Source organism: Heloderma suspectum, chromosome W, assembly GCF_057233095.1.
Source record: "Heloderma suspectum isolate Gila_16-S chromosome W, 16-S_ref, whole genome shotgun sequence".
Lineage (NCBI taxonomy): Eukaryota > Metazoa > Chordata > Lepidosauria > Squamata > Helodermatidae > Heloderma > Heloderma suspectum.
In genome coordinates this window covers 63,563,549-63,577,501 of record NC_139475.1, presented here as the reverse complement: position 1 = coordinate 63,577,501, position 13,953 = coordinate 63,563,549, and the positions used below count along the sequence as shown (strand labels likewise).

The following is a 13,953-nucleotide window of genomic DNA, read 5'->3' as shown; positions in this document are numbered from 1 at the left end:
GCTGGGAAAATTCACCCTGCCTCCCGCTACTGGGAGGACAGCAGCTAAGCTTAGAGAGAGCAGGAAAGTCGGAGCGGGGTGACAGATGATGTCTGTGTCTCTGCTAATAAAGACGTCCCGGCACTTTGACCCTCTGAGCCTTGGTTCCACTACACCACCGATTAACATTGTTATTTTTTATTTTTTAAAAAAGTTACGTTAATAAAACTGTTATTAACCACCTGAAACTCTTCATAATACTCCAAGCATCTGAGGAAATGGGCTACGGTCCATGAAAGATTCTGCCACAATAAAACTGTGAGTCTTTAAGGGGCCACAAGCCTCTCAGTTGTTCTTGCTGCATGGCCACCCCTCTGGAAATTATTAAAAACAAAGCACAAGAACACTCTTGCATTGCGTCCTGCTGACAAACAGCTCACCAAACTAAAAAAATGAACGACGGGCGGTATCTGATATGCCATCGCCCCCATGGCTAAAAAAAAAGAAGAGTGCAGAAGCCATCAATGTTTGGACAAAAACATTAAATACTCAAGGAAACAGAAAAAAGTTTGCAGGCTTAACCTCACTCTAGGGGGCTAGGAGTTTGAATGCACGCAGGGGGGCTTGCATACGGGCAAATTTTGGGAGAAATGTTAGCAGCCCAGGAAGCCGTATGGGCAATTTCCCCAATAAAACCAGCCACAAATGTTACGGGGCGATTCGAATCCCCTGCGGGTCTCTCTGTTGCAACTAGAATTCCACTGGGTTTTGCAAGCAGACAGATGCACGGGGGGGCAAGGGGGCACTCTCACTGAGAGTTACTATAAGAGTAGAACCAATCCTAGTTTTAAGAAGAACTGAACGATTCAAAGAGCAAGAGACTTTTGTTTTGCAATAGACGAGAGGAAGAAGGGCAGGCCCCAAAGAGGTTCAATTGAACAGAACAGTGTGCTGTTTTTGTCTGAGCAAAGACACAAGTGATTCGCAGAGAGTTCTGTTTTGACGGAGAAGCCCCCCAAACAAAAGTCCGCAGTCCTGGGAGTTGAACATGGCTCGTTCTGCACCCTGCGGCAGAAACTGCTCCCTGCCGCATCTTCGTCTCCCAAGTCCTGGACTTCCTTTAGCGTGAAGTTCGCACACTGCTGATTTTAAAGGCCAACCTTTTCATCTCCCGATGGATCGTCACGCCCGGGGTAGAAAAAGTGCAGTGTCGTGTTCTGCTGAGCTGGCGAGGGGTGCCAGTAAGGCCTCCAGAGGTCCTCCGCCCTGAGAGTTCAACTGAGGAAGGTTTGGCCAGGGAGGAAAGGGTCCAAATAAGTCTTTGCTCCCAGCAGTTGCATAACCCTGGCTTGCGTCCACAGTATCTTGTGTCCCAGCAGAGCCGAAAAAGGTTTGCAGAGAAGGTGTACCACGTCATTTTCGAAGGGACAATGGGACAAACCAGCAGCACTGAACTTTAGAGGTGCTGGGAAAGTGGGCTGAGGTGTGTGCAGGGCAGTGGCGGGAGAGGGAGAGCACCCCCAGCTCCTGGGTCCCGAGCCAGCTCCTCTGGCTTCCCGGAAGGGTCTCACAAACAGGACAGAAGCTATGCATTTCAGACAAGGAGGTATGCGGTTGCCAAATTTGGAAAAGGCAGTGATCAAGGCGAGCGGTTCTTTTAAGAAAAGCAAAAAAATGGCCTCCGAGGTATTTGGCACGAAGTGGAGAGTCAAGGGGGGTTTCGCCCCTCCCGCCCCTTTCCTATCACCAAGAACAGGACAGCCCTTTACAAAGACGCTGCCGTGATGACTGCTGACGCAGTAGGCTTTGAACCCTTTGGGAGAGTTGTTGGTTTTCCCGGTAAAAAGGGAGACCCCCCAGCCCATGCCCACATTCTGGAACAAATACACCACCTCCTGCTTTACGCAGCACAGTGGCGTGAAATGGCCAAGCTGTTCTGCTTGGAACCAGGAAACCTGCTCAGGATTCGCATAACTGGGCCGCTGGAGTGACGTCCTCGCTTGTAGGAACTCCCACTTCCCCAGGCAGCCTCTGTGGGAATCCGACAGAGGGATGGCTGCGTCTGCAACATGAGGGAGCTAGCAGCATTTTTTCTGGAAGAGGAAGGGGAAAGGATTAAGGGCGCAAAGTCGTTTCCTCAAGTGCCGAGGCAGGATTAGTTTCTGTCCCTGACCCTTGGAGCAGGGTCAAGTTGCTTCCCCGCCACCAGCCAGGGGTCTGCGAGGGCGGCATGGTGCTTTTCAGAAGTGCAACAGTGAGGAAAACAAAGGGGTGCAGGCCTCGCCCAGGCTCAGTGCTCGTGGTGACAGCTGATGTTGCTCTCGGAGCGTTCCAGGAGGCAGAGCATCTCCGCTATGACAGCCTGGAGCGCCCGGCCCAGCTGCTCGGCGCTGTAAGGCTTGCCCAGGGGAGGCACGTGGACAAAGGCTGACCGGCCATGGCTCTGGTAGAGGGAAGTGTAGTAGGTGAAGTCGCAGAGGTACCTGCCAGGCGGCAAGAAGAGAAATTGGGGTTCAAGCAGTGTGTGCATGCGCACGCATGAGTGAAAGGGGAGAGAAAGGGAGGGGGCAGAGAGAAAGGAGGGGGGAGAAAGAGAGAAAGAAAGGGTAGGGAGAGAAAAGGGACAGGGAGAGAGAGAAAGGAGGGGGGAAGAGAAAGGAGGGGGAGAGGGAGAGAAAGGGGGAAGGAGACAGAGAGAGTAAGGAGGAGGGAGAGAGAGAAAGGAGGGACAGGGAGAGAAAGGAGGGGGAAAGAGAGACAGAGAAGGAGACAGAACGGATGGGGGGAGAGAGAGAAATGGAGAGAGAGCGAAACGAGGGGGGAGAGAGAGAAACGAGGGGGAGAGAAAGAGAGAAAGGAAAGGGAGAGAGGGAAAGAGAGAGAAAGGAAAGGGAGGGAGGGAAAGAGAGAGAAAGGAAAGGGAGGGAGGGAGGGAGAGGGCAGGGGAAGAGAGGCAAAACAAAGGGGTCAAGTCACCCATTCTCAACCTCACATTGCAGACATAGCACTCCCAATCTTCTAATGAGGGATGGGAGATCAAGAGCATCCCTCCCAGAGTCCTTCTCCTTCCCACTTCCCTCTCTCTCCACCACTAGCCACGGAGCAGAATTACGCCTGAACCAATGTCATCTCTAACCATGGTAAGCTTCAAATTACGAATCTGCAGCCAGGGTGGTTGCTTTACCCCAGGGGTGCTGGACCTCAGGCTCGTGCACCCAATTCAGCCCTCCAAGCTTCCCTAGAGGGCCATGCCCCTTCCACTGGCCCCACCCCCACCCCCCTGGGTACTGATCATGTAATGGTTTAATGGCTTCAGTGAAGTTTGCCCCCAGTTCTAAACATGCCTCTGCTAAGGGCTGAGTTGCTGGCTGAGTAGGAGCTCTGGGTCCCACCCATCATGGGGATGCAGCCTCCAAGATCATCTCCATAATGGAATTTGGCCCTCAGGCGGAAAGGGGATCAACACATCAACACCCCTGATTTATGCCGCTTTCTTAGCCAAGAGCTTTGGCTATTGGGCAGTATAGAAATAAACAAATAATAATAATTCTTAGAGGTGACCTTTACTTGTTCCAACCCTAAGGAACACCCAACTGCATCTGTTCCGATCCAGGGCTTGTTTTCTAGGAAACCACGCTCCAGAGGCTCAAAGCAGTCTGGGAACACACCTTTGGACTGGGGAGCACTCCCCCTACATCTCCAGTGGTGAGATAACTGCACTGTGAACATGTTCAGGGGCACCATTATATATCCGCACTTCACGGGAACATCAGCTGTCGCTTTATGCCAAGACCACCTTGCCCAGTATTGTCGACACTGACCGGCAGTAGCGGGTCTCCAGCGTTTCAGGCAAGGGTTTTTCCAGCCCTCCCTGAACATGCTGCTGGAGATTGTACCCGGGACCTTCTGCATTGCAAAGCAGGAGCTCGGCCACTGACCTACGGTCTTTACCCTAAAGGCAAAGCGAGGTTCTAGTCCTCATGGTTCTGAATAAAGGGCTGCCTTAAATACAAACATCAGAAGCTGCCTTCTACAGAGTCAGACTCGGCGTCCATTTCACCCACTACTGTTGGCACTGACCCAGAGCAGTGGCCCTCCAGGGTTCCCAGATTCTTTCCTAGCCCTACCTAGAGTCACTGCTGGGGATTGAACCCGGGACCGTCTGCGTACCAGCCAGGGGCTCTGCCCCCGAGCTCTGGCCCATCCGTGGCTCTCTTGGCCCCCTTGCCTTGTCCCATACCTGCCAGCATCCTTTGATATTGTGACGGCGACTTCCAGCCCCAAGGCCGAGACCCTCCTGCACACGGCGTCCATGTCGATAATCGAGTCAATGCACTCTGGCCCCCCTTCGACGCAGCAGTGCGAGCCCGGGCAGAAGCGGCAGTTGTCCAAGCCCCGGTAGCCCACATTGTGGCCACATTTCTCCAGCGTCACCGTTGTCGCCATGCCGGACAGGCCCACGTGAACCACGAGCTGTTCAAAAAGGAGACAGTGTCAGAGGCAATCCGCTGCCCCAGTAATGCAAGGCAGCCTTGGAAACCAGCACATCTCAAAACAGGGGTGTTGAACCGCTTTTTGCCCAAGGGGAGGAGAAGCTCCTGCAGGGGTGATACAGGGCTGGCAGCAAAAGCGCCGGGACCAAAATTACAGGAGCATCTTCGCTTAAAGTTTCCGCTGCCCATCACAACACCTTTGGAGAGGCATTTCCACTTTCTAGAATGGGAAGAAACAGCAGAAAAGCCGGGAAGCCACCAAACGAGCAGCGGGACCCCAGGCTGGCTGGATTTTGAGGTTCAACACCCCTGTCTTAAAAGAGGCCCGGCATGTGGTGGCCGATGCGACCATATTAAACCATATTCTTTTCCATCTGTGCTGGCTCTGAATTGAGGCCCCCCTCAGAATGCTGGGGTGGACCCTTAAAGCCCTAAATTGGTTGAGGGGGGATGACTCGGATTATTGCCTCCATCCATGTATCACCCACCTGGACCATAAGATCATCTCTGGAGGCTGTTCTGCAGGTAACCCCCGCCAAGCGAGTTGTGACCAGAGGCAGCTCTGTCTTCAGGGCAAATGGGGCAGTGACCCCCTGCGTGTCCCCAACCCACTAGTGGCAGAGAGATCCCCCACAACCAGGTACATTTGCTCCACTGCTTCCAAGCGCCAGGCTGGACTTCTGCTGGACTCCTCTGGCAATCTCAGTAGAATACTGAGTGCCTGCCCCATCCTCCACCTCACCAGCCCCAAGGGGCACCAGCTGCCACTGGTTGCAACAGATGGCTACCGTAGAGCGGGGCTTTTCTGGGGTGGTGCCCAGGTATGCGATGCTCACTCCCTCCCCGAGAAGTTCAGCCGGTGCCCACATTGTAGACCCTTGGGCGCAAGGTGAGAGCCATTTTGTTTTCCCAGATGTTTTAAATTTATGAAGATCTTTTAGTACCACTGAATCAACATTTGCCTATTACTCGTCTGATGTTAGTGTTATATTGCAGTTGGGTTTACTCTGACTTCTTCTTGCCCTGAGGTCTGATGGGAACTGAAGTCCAGCATATCTGGAAGGTACTAGGCGCAGGAAGGCTAAAGACCCAAACACAGGTAATATTCAGGTATACGTGCGCAACGGGTATGTAGTTAAGACACAAACCTGGTTTTCACATAACGCTAACCAATGGTTTATTTCACCTATAGTTTGTTGTCCTATGCAGGGTTTGTCTGGCAGACGATCAAAGAAACCATTGTTTGTTTTCTCAATCCCTGGGTTGTTTGTTTCCCTCCTCCTTCACCTGCTCCCTCCCTGTGTGCCAAATGCCTTTGCGGTCTGTAGTATTGCTATAAAGAGGGGTGGGTTTTTGTTTTTCTCACTGTTCTTGCCTATCACCTCTGCAGCCTGGCAAAACAACTCACAGTTCTGGGTCCATACATAATGAGAACCCATGGTTTAAACAAGCCAGAGTTCACAGCCCAACAAAGAACCACGGCTTCTCCTTCTGTGTTGTTCGTGGTTAACCAACCATGGTCACATCACAGCAACCCAGAATTCAACAACCCATGGTTGAAACAATGGAGAAACAATCCACAGCCTCTCTATCTGGGCTGTTCGCCATTAACAAACTATGGTTACTCACATCACAACAACCCATGGTTGAAACAACCCAGAGTTCACACCCCCAAGACAAACCAAGGCTTCTCTTTCTGGGTTGTCCGTGGTTAACAAACCATGGTTTATCACTGCAGCCACGTTCACACCTCACAACAACCAGGAATTCAACTAATTTAATAATTCAATTAAATAAACCATGGGCTGATGTTATGTGCAAACGAGCTTGTAGTGACCACAGGCAAGGAGCGGTTTTGCAAGTAGAAATGTGGACACAGGTTGCAGAACCCTGTTTTTAACTCGTCTGGATCACCTGAGCATAGAAAATTGGTCTTTATCTTTTTTAGCAACACACACACACACACACACACACACAGCCACTAGACACATTGTTCTAATCCTGCCTTTCCCAACCTGGCGCTTTCCAGATGTGCTAGACTACAACTCCCATAAGTTCAGTTGCAGCCTAACACATCTGGAGGGAAACAGGTTGGGGGGGCTGTTCCGAGTCAGGGCCCAAATCCTCTCCAAACGCATTCGTGGCCCCCAGTTTCTGATGCTGGCTCTGGTTGCCTTTTTACTCACTCACTTGTGGGCTGTGCTTCTTCCACAGGGCGGGAATCAGTCTCTGCACCGCCTGGTACTCCACCGGGATTTCGTAGACGTGTAGATCCACGTCGTCTCCGAGGCCCATTTTTTCCAGCTCCTGAACAGAAGGGGGAAAGGGTCCAAAAGAGGCAGCAGGGTGGGGGTGGGGCAGGGAGAGAGAGAGCGAGCGAGCGAGCGTGTGAGCAAGGAGACAAAAAGTTCACCCAAAGTTGCCAACATCCAGGACACCAGAGGAAGCCACTTTGTGCCCAATAAACTCAAACCTCAATCGGCATGACCCAAATTGAGAGCCAGTGTGGTGTAGTGGTCTGAGTGTTGGACTGGGAGCCGGGAGATCCGGGTTCAAGTCCCCACTCGGCCATGGAAGCTCACTGGGTAACTTTGGGCCAGTCACAGACTCTCAGCCCAGCCTACCTCACAGGGTTGTTGTTGTGAGGATAAAACGGAGAGGAGGATTATGTATGCCGCCCTGGATTCCTTGGAAGAATAAAGGCGGGATATAAATACAATAAATAAAATTTATATACCGCTTTCCACAAAGGTAAACAACAGATTAGCCACATCAGTTAAATGGGACCTCTGCTCGGGTCTATCCATGGGTACCGGGCGCAACAGGTCAACGGAGCTTCCACAGAGAGGTGCTGTCTACCTTCGCATACCAGATGTTGAAGACCAAAGAACGGGAGAGGCTGTGGTCCGTGGAATTTCTGGAGACACCTGCCTGGCCAACGTTAGGAAAAGGATTCGAATCCAGATGGATTCTTTTGCCTTTTTATGTATAAAAATAATGTATCCTGCCTTTCATCACACAATGATCCCAGGGCAAGTTCACAATGCCCAAGAGATTATAAAACCTGGGAAAACACACAGGAAGCCGTCACATGCACCACCCATCCACTGATCTTGCAGTCCTTTTCTTAAAGAAAGCATTAGTTCAGGCTTCACCGACACCAGGTCCCTCTAGATGTTTCTGAACTACAACTCCCATCATGCCCAATCACTGGCAATGCTGGCTGAGGCTGATGGGAACTGGAGTCCAGACCATCCAAGTTGAGAAAAAGCTGAACGGTGCATTACATTAAATACTTCACCTGCTGCTGACCCTTTCTTTCTTACTTACTCTAAGGTGAGCCATGTGAGGCCCTGATCCAGATCACGGCCACCACATGTAGAGAGGGTCTGGAGAACCAGTGTGATGTAGTGGCGAGAGTGTTGGCCTGGGGAGACCCGGGTTCGAGTCCCCATGCGTCCGTAAAGTTCGCTGTGGGACTTTGGGCTGGTCACTGACTCTCCGCCTAACCTACCTCACAGGGTTGTTGTTGACGATAAAAACGGAGAGGAAGAGGACCATGTCTGCCAGCTTGGGCTCCTTGGAAGGCAAGATCTAAACGTAACAAAGAAACAAATCTTCCCCTAGATGCTTCCTTTCGGAAATTTGGCCCCCGCCTCCCCACACCAGTTAAAAAAGAAAAAAGGCCTCAGCTGGCACCAATGGAGAGACTGCTCTTTTTTGAAGCCCTGTGCATGCTTCCTTGAGAGTAAGTAAGATAGTCAGCTCCACACTACGGATTTAACAGAACGTATCATTTGCCACTTATACGGTTAGATCTGGAAAGGATAAGAAAAAAAACACCCACCATCTTTGAGGCCCCAACCCTCACACAGACTCTGTAAGCACCGGGTGCCCCAGAGATGGCCAGCTTCCTCTGGTGTGGCTTGCATTACATATGGAAATCTATAAGAAAGGTGGGGGGGACCCTTCATGCTTGCTTGCATGCAAAGAGGCCAGCCAAGACGACCACCTTTTGTAACTGCCAATAGAAAACTCACAAAGAGGATTCTCACACGAAAGGGCGGAGTGGTGCGGGGGGGGGGGACCCCAGACCCCTCCTCCCCGGAGTATGTTGAAGAAACTGGGCTTGTTGTGTGTCTCCCCCCCGCCCCCCCGAGCTTTCCCCTGGAAGGTAAGAGAAAAAAAAGCTTTTGGGTGCCGGAGCCTTCGGAGCAACGCTAAACCCAAGGCACTGGCGTGAAAAGAGCTTAAAATTGGGGCCGCGGGGTTGAGCCCCTTGCATCAACTGCTCAGCAAACAGCAAGCTTCATTCAGCATCTCCCTGCCTTGCGCCCTCCAACTCCCATAATCCCCAGCCAACACCCCCTGCTCCTGCACAGCACAAATGCTTTAATATTGTTGTGCTTATCTTCCCAACTGCCTTTGCACAGGGTTTACTATTATGCCCATTTTACGGACATGGCAGAGAGAAGCCAAGAGGCAGCATCTTGCCCGGGGCTATCTGGTGACTTTCTGGAAGAACAGAAATTGCCCACAACTGGCACCATGGTCAGGAAAGGGGGGCTGGGCACATGCCATCAGAGGCAGATTGATGTGGAAGGGTTGGGGGGGGAAATAATGCATATTTAGAATCCTCCCCTTTATTTCTTTGTTTTAACATTCATTAATAGCCACATGTACACATGGAAATCTGGCTGGGACTGCAGCAGAGAGGAAGGACCGTTAGCCCTTTCCCTCTGCACCAAGTTTCCCTAACTCAACACAGCCTCGAGCACCATTTTGGGGTGGGAAGGCGGCGCCCGCCTTCCGGGACACCCCTCCGCCAGGCAGTGTGGGAGGCAGAAAACATGGTGCATTTTAAATGCCTCCGGAAAACGCACTGCTTCATCCAGGCAAAATTCCCCTAGCTCAGAACGAATTGCAATTAATCGTATGCTGCTGCATCTTACAGTTCTTTTTCCTGCTTTTTATTATCGTAGTTGAAAGTGTTTTTAATCGGGTATTTTAAATGTGATTTCAAATATTTATATGTAAGCCACTTAGGAATTTTATTATATTAAGGATCACTGCCTTGTTGTGGCGAAGGGGCTTGCGTAACTCAGTGAAGCCATAAGCTATGCCGTGCAGGGCCACCCAAGACGGACGGGTCATGGCGGAGAGTTCTGACAAAATGTGGTCCACTGGAGAAGGAAATGGCAACCCACTCCAGTATTCTTGCCAAGAAAACCCCATGGAACGTATCCCAAGGCTAAAAGAGATGACGCCGGAAGATGAGCCCCTCAGGTCGGAAGGTGTCCACTATCCTACTGGGGAAGAGCAGAGGGAATTTTCAAGTAGCGTCAGAAAGAGCGAAGCGGCTGGGCCAAAGCCGACAGGACACTCAGCTGTGGATGTGTCTGGTGGTGAAAAGAAAGTCCGATGCTGTAAAGAACAATATTGTCTAGGAACCTGGAATGTCAGATCAATGAATCAAGGTAAGCTGGAGGTGGTCAAACATGAGATGGCAAGATTGAACATCGACATCTTGGGAATCAGCGAACTAAAATGGACATGCATGGGCGAATTTAATTCAGCTGACCATCATATCTACTACTGTGGGCAAGAATCCCTTAGAAGAAATGGAGTAGCACTCATAGTCAACAAAAGGGTGGGAAAAGCAGTACTGGGGTACAATCTCAAAAACGACAGAATGATCTCAGTACGAATCCAAGGCAAACCATTCAACATCACAGTAATTCAAGTCTATGCCCCAACCACTGAGGCTGAAGAAGCTGAGGTTGATCGGTTCTATGAAGACCTACAACACCTTCTAGAACTAACACACAAAAAAGATGTCCTCTTCATCATAGGGGATTGGAATGCCAAAGTAGGAAGTCAAGAAATCACCGGGATAACAGGCAAGCATGGCCTTGGTGTACAGAATGAAGCAGGACAAAGGCTAATAGAGTTTTGCCAAGAGAACATGCTGATCATAGCAAACACTCTTTTCCAACAGCACAGGAGGCGACTCTACGCATGGACATCACCAGATGGTCAATATCGAAATCAGATTGATTATGTCCTTTGCAGCCAAAGATGGAGAAGCTCCATACAGTCAGTCAAAACAAGACCTGGAGCTGACTGTGGCTCAGATCAGGAGCTTCTTATCACAAAATTTCAGCTTAAATTACAGAACATAGGGAAAACCACTAAACCATTCAGGTATGACCTAAATCATATCCCTTATGAATATACAGTGGAGGTGAGGAATAGATTTCAGGGATTAGACCTGATAGACAGAGTGCCTGAGGAACTATGGACGAAGGTCTGTAACATTGTTCAGGAGGCAGCAACTCAATCCAACCCAAAGAAAAAGAAATGCAAGAAAGCCAAGTGGCTGTCTGATGAGGCTTTACAAGTCGCTGAGGAAAGAAGGGAAGCGAAAAGCAAGGGAGAAAGGGGAAGATATATCCAACTGAATGCAGAGTTCCAGAGAATAGCAAGGAGAGACAAGAAGGCCTTCTTAAACGAACAATGCAAAGAAATTGAGGAAAACAATAGAATGGGAAAGACTAGAGATCTCTTCAAGAAAATTGGAGATCTCAAGGGAACGTTTTGTACAAAGATGGGCATGATAATGGACAAAGAAGGCAGGGACCTAACAGAAGCAGATGAGATTAAGAAGAGGTGGAAAGAATACACAGAAGAACTATACAGGAAAGATCTTAATGTCCCTGATAGCCATGATAGTGCGGCCACTCAACTTGAGCCGGACATCCTCGAGAGTGAAGTCAAGTGGGCCTTAGGAAGGCTGAGCGCCGAAGAATCGATGCTTTCTAACTGTGGTGCTGGAGAAGACTCTTACGCGTCCCCTGGACTGCAAGGAGGTCAAATCAGTCCATCCTAAAGGAAATCAACCCTGAGTGCTTATTGGAAGGACAGATAGTGAAGCTGAAGCTCAAATATTTTGGCCACGTAATGCGAAGAGAAAACTCTCTGGAAAAGACCCTGATGCTGGGAAAGACTGAAGGCAAAAGGAGAAGGGGACGGCAGAGGATGAGATGGCTGGATAGCATCCCCGATGCAATGAATATGGACTTGAGCACGCTCCGGGAGAGAGCGCAGGACAGGAAGGCCCGGCGTGCTATGGTCCATGGGGTCACGAAGAGTCGGACACGACTCAACGACTGAACAACAACAACAAATGTGGTTGAAGCTTGCAGGAAGATATTTGCCCACTAGGTGGCAGAACTCCCAAACCAGCACATAACTTTGCAGCCAGGGGAGATTAGCAGGCTGAGGGAAAGAGTTATATGCCTGCCCTTTGGAGGAATGGGGTGCACAGACCCCTTCCTTATGGGGTACAGGGATGCACTGCGGTAGGGGCTGTGCCTGGGGTGCCCATGGGTGTGGCTTCACTCAGAGAGGGCGGGCACAAGATGTCCAGTGCTCACAGCTCCATAACTTTGTTCGATGGCTTTGCTGTAACAAGCTAGGGTCTACTGCAACCTTACCAGCTTCGATTTGAAATCCACATGGGGGATTGGGATGGGGGTCCCATGGAGCACCCCTGCACTGCCTGTACACTATAATACCACCACACTGCACAGAAAGGTCATATCCTCAAGTGTCCCCCAACGCAGCCCGTCTCTGCCAGAAAAGTGTCTAACTTCTAGGAATATGCAAAATTATTTTTAGGCTACCTTTCAGGGTGGAACCCGTACATTTTGCCACCCTTTGGCGTCAGCAATCCCACCAGGCCCTCTAAAGCTCACCTTCCCAGCCACGAGGACTAGAGACTTCCTTCTTCCCTAAAAATAAAAAGATTCTTCCGGAGTGGAATTCTATTACCCCACCTGCTCTCCCGTTACATGTGTGCTCTCTGCGCCTCCAGGGAGGTACGCCACGCAGACAGCACTGCTGCCTGTTATAACTATCACAGAAAGACAGGGCTGGAAGATATTGTTGGAGGAGGAGAGACAGTGTGGTGTATTGGTTAAGCCCACTGGACTGGGACAACCCAGTTCAAGTCCTCACTCGGCCATAAAGCTCGCTGGGTGACTTTGGGCTGGTCCCTGACTCTCAGCCTAAACTACCTCACAGGGGTGCTGCAAGGGCCAAAAGGGAGAGGAAGAGGATCATATATACCACCTTGGGCTCCCGGGAGGAAAAGGCAGGATATAAATGTAACTAATAAATACATTAGCCCTCTTACTTGCATTAGCAATCTGAGCTAAACTGCCATTATGCCTGGAGGTTCCTTGTTGTCATAACAGACCTTTGTAAGAAGAGCCTAGCTGGATCAGACCAAAGGTCTGTTTCTGACGGAGGGTGGATGGATACTGCTGGGAGTTCATCAGCCTTCCTCGACTGTCCTCAGCATTAGGTTTCAGAGGTAGACTACATCTGAACATGGAGGTGTTGCACAGCCATTACGGCGAACAGCCCAAAAGGCGTAACGCCCTCCCCAGGGTTGTTGCGAGGATGAAATGGAGAGGATCCTGTACGCCACTTTGGGTTCCTTGGAGGAAAAGGCAGGGAAAAAATGTAACAAATAAATAAAACCTCCAGGGAACAGTCGTCCAGAGACCCAAAGACCTAATGCAATTCACAGTGACAACGCACCCTAAACTGCAAATGAGGGTGGATCAGCCTTCCCCAAGATGTGTGGGATTGCAGCACACACATTTTGTCCTCAAACCCTTTAAAAAAGGAAGCCAAATCTGCGAAGGCGACAAGAAAGGGGAGGGACACACCAAACCCAAGTGCACAAAGCAAGTTTTAAAAAAATTAAAAAGGAAAGCATGCTTCACGGTTTAAAAAGTGTACCTGCCTGTCCAAAAAAACCCTGTTTTACCAGTGTGCAACTAACATTTTTTTTTAACCAAGCACAGAGATGCTGTTCAACTATTGGGGGGGGGGGGAGGGGAGAGAAAACCAGGTCCTTGCCCCCAGACAAACTTCTTATCTGCCGCCTTGTGTACCTGACAAATAGAGGGGGAAAAAAACAAACGCACGTGACCGATTCCCTGACCCCGCCACAATGGGCGGCTTTGTGAGTTTGTAATATCCTTATCTGCTTTGTCTAGACACCCTGACAGCGATTGTACGCATGGATGTTGGGACGCGCTCTGACCTCACTCCTCGCTGGCCTCTGGAGAGGTGGAGGTGGGGGTTAGAATAATCGGGGACAGGAGCCAATTAACTTCACAGTCTGGAGGGCACACCTGGGTCTCCGCTGACCTGCTAGAATGCCGGCGGAAAAACATCGGCCACTTTCCCCAAAAGCAAGTGTGTTTGGGCTTTGGCATGCTGGAGGAGCCAAGCAGAGCACGCGTTTGCGCTTTTGCAAACATGATTGTGTGCACACGTGCGTTGTTTTAAGAGTGGGAGATGTAAAATTGGACTTCTAGCCACTTATTGAAGGAGAAGCAAAAGAGGGTGCGCAAATATTTTTGCGGCATTTTCTGCCCTCCAAAATGACCCAGAGCTTTCGAAT

General features: G+C 50.4%; 1 protein-coding gene across 2 annotated transcripts in view; it reads right to left on the bottom strand.

The window, feature by feature from the left end:
* Positions 1-481: 481 nt before the first annotated feature.
* LOC146334081 (pyroglutamyl-peptidase 1-like) overlaps positions 482-13,953 on the bottom strand; it is a 36,265-nt gene continuing 22,793 nt past the window's right edge. For both annotated transcript variants that reach the window (XM_084825400.1, XM_084825401.1), the window contains 3 exons: positions 6,663-6,779; positions 4,220-4,452; positions 482-2,462 (listed from right to left, as the gene is read on the bottom strand). In XM_084825400.1, the coding sequence (XP_084681526.1) occupies positions 2,270-2,462; positions 4,220-4,452; positions 6,663-6,779 (543 nt within the window). In that variant the 3' untranslated portion in view covers positions 482-2,269. The remainder of the gene's footprint in view (positions 2,463-4,219; positions 4,453-6,662; positions 6,780-13,953) is intronic.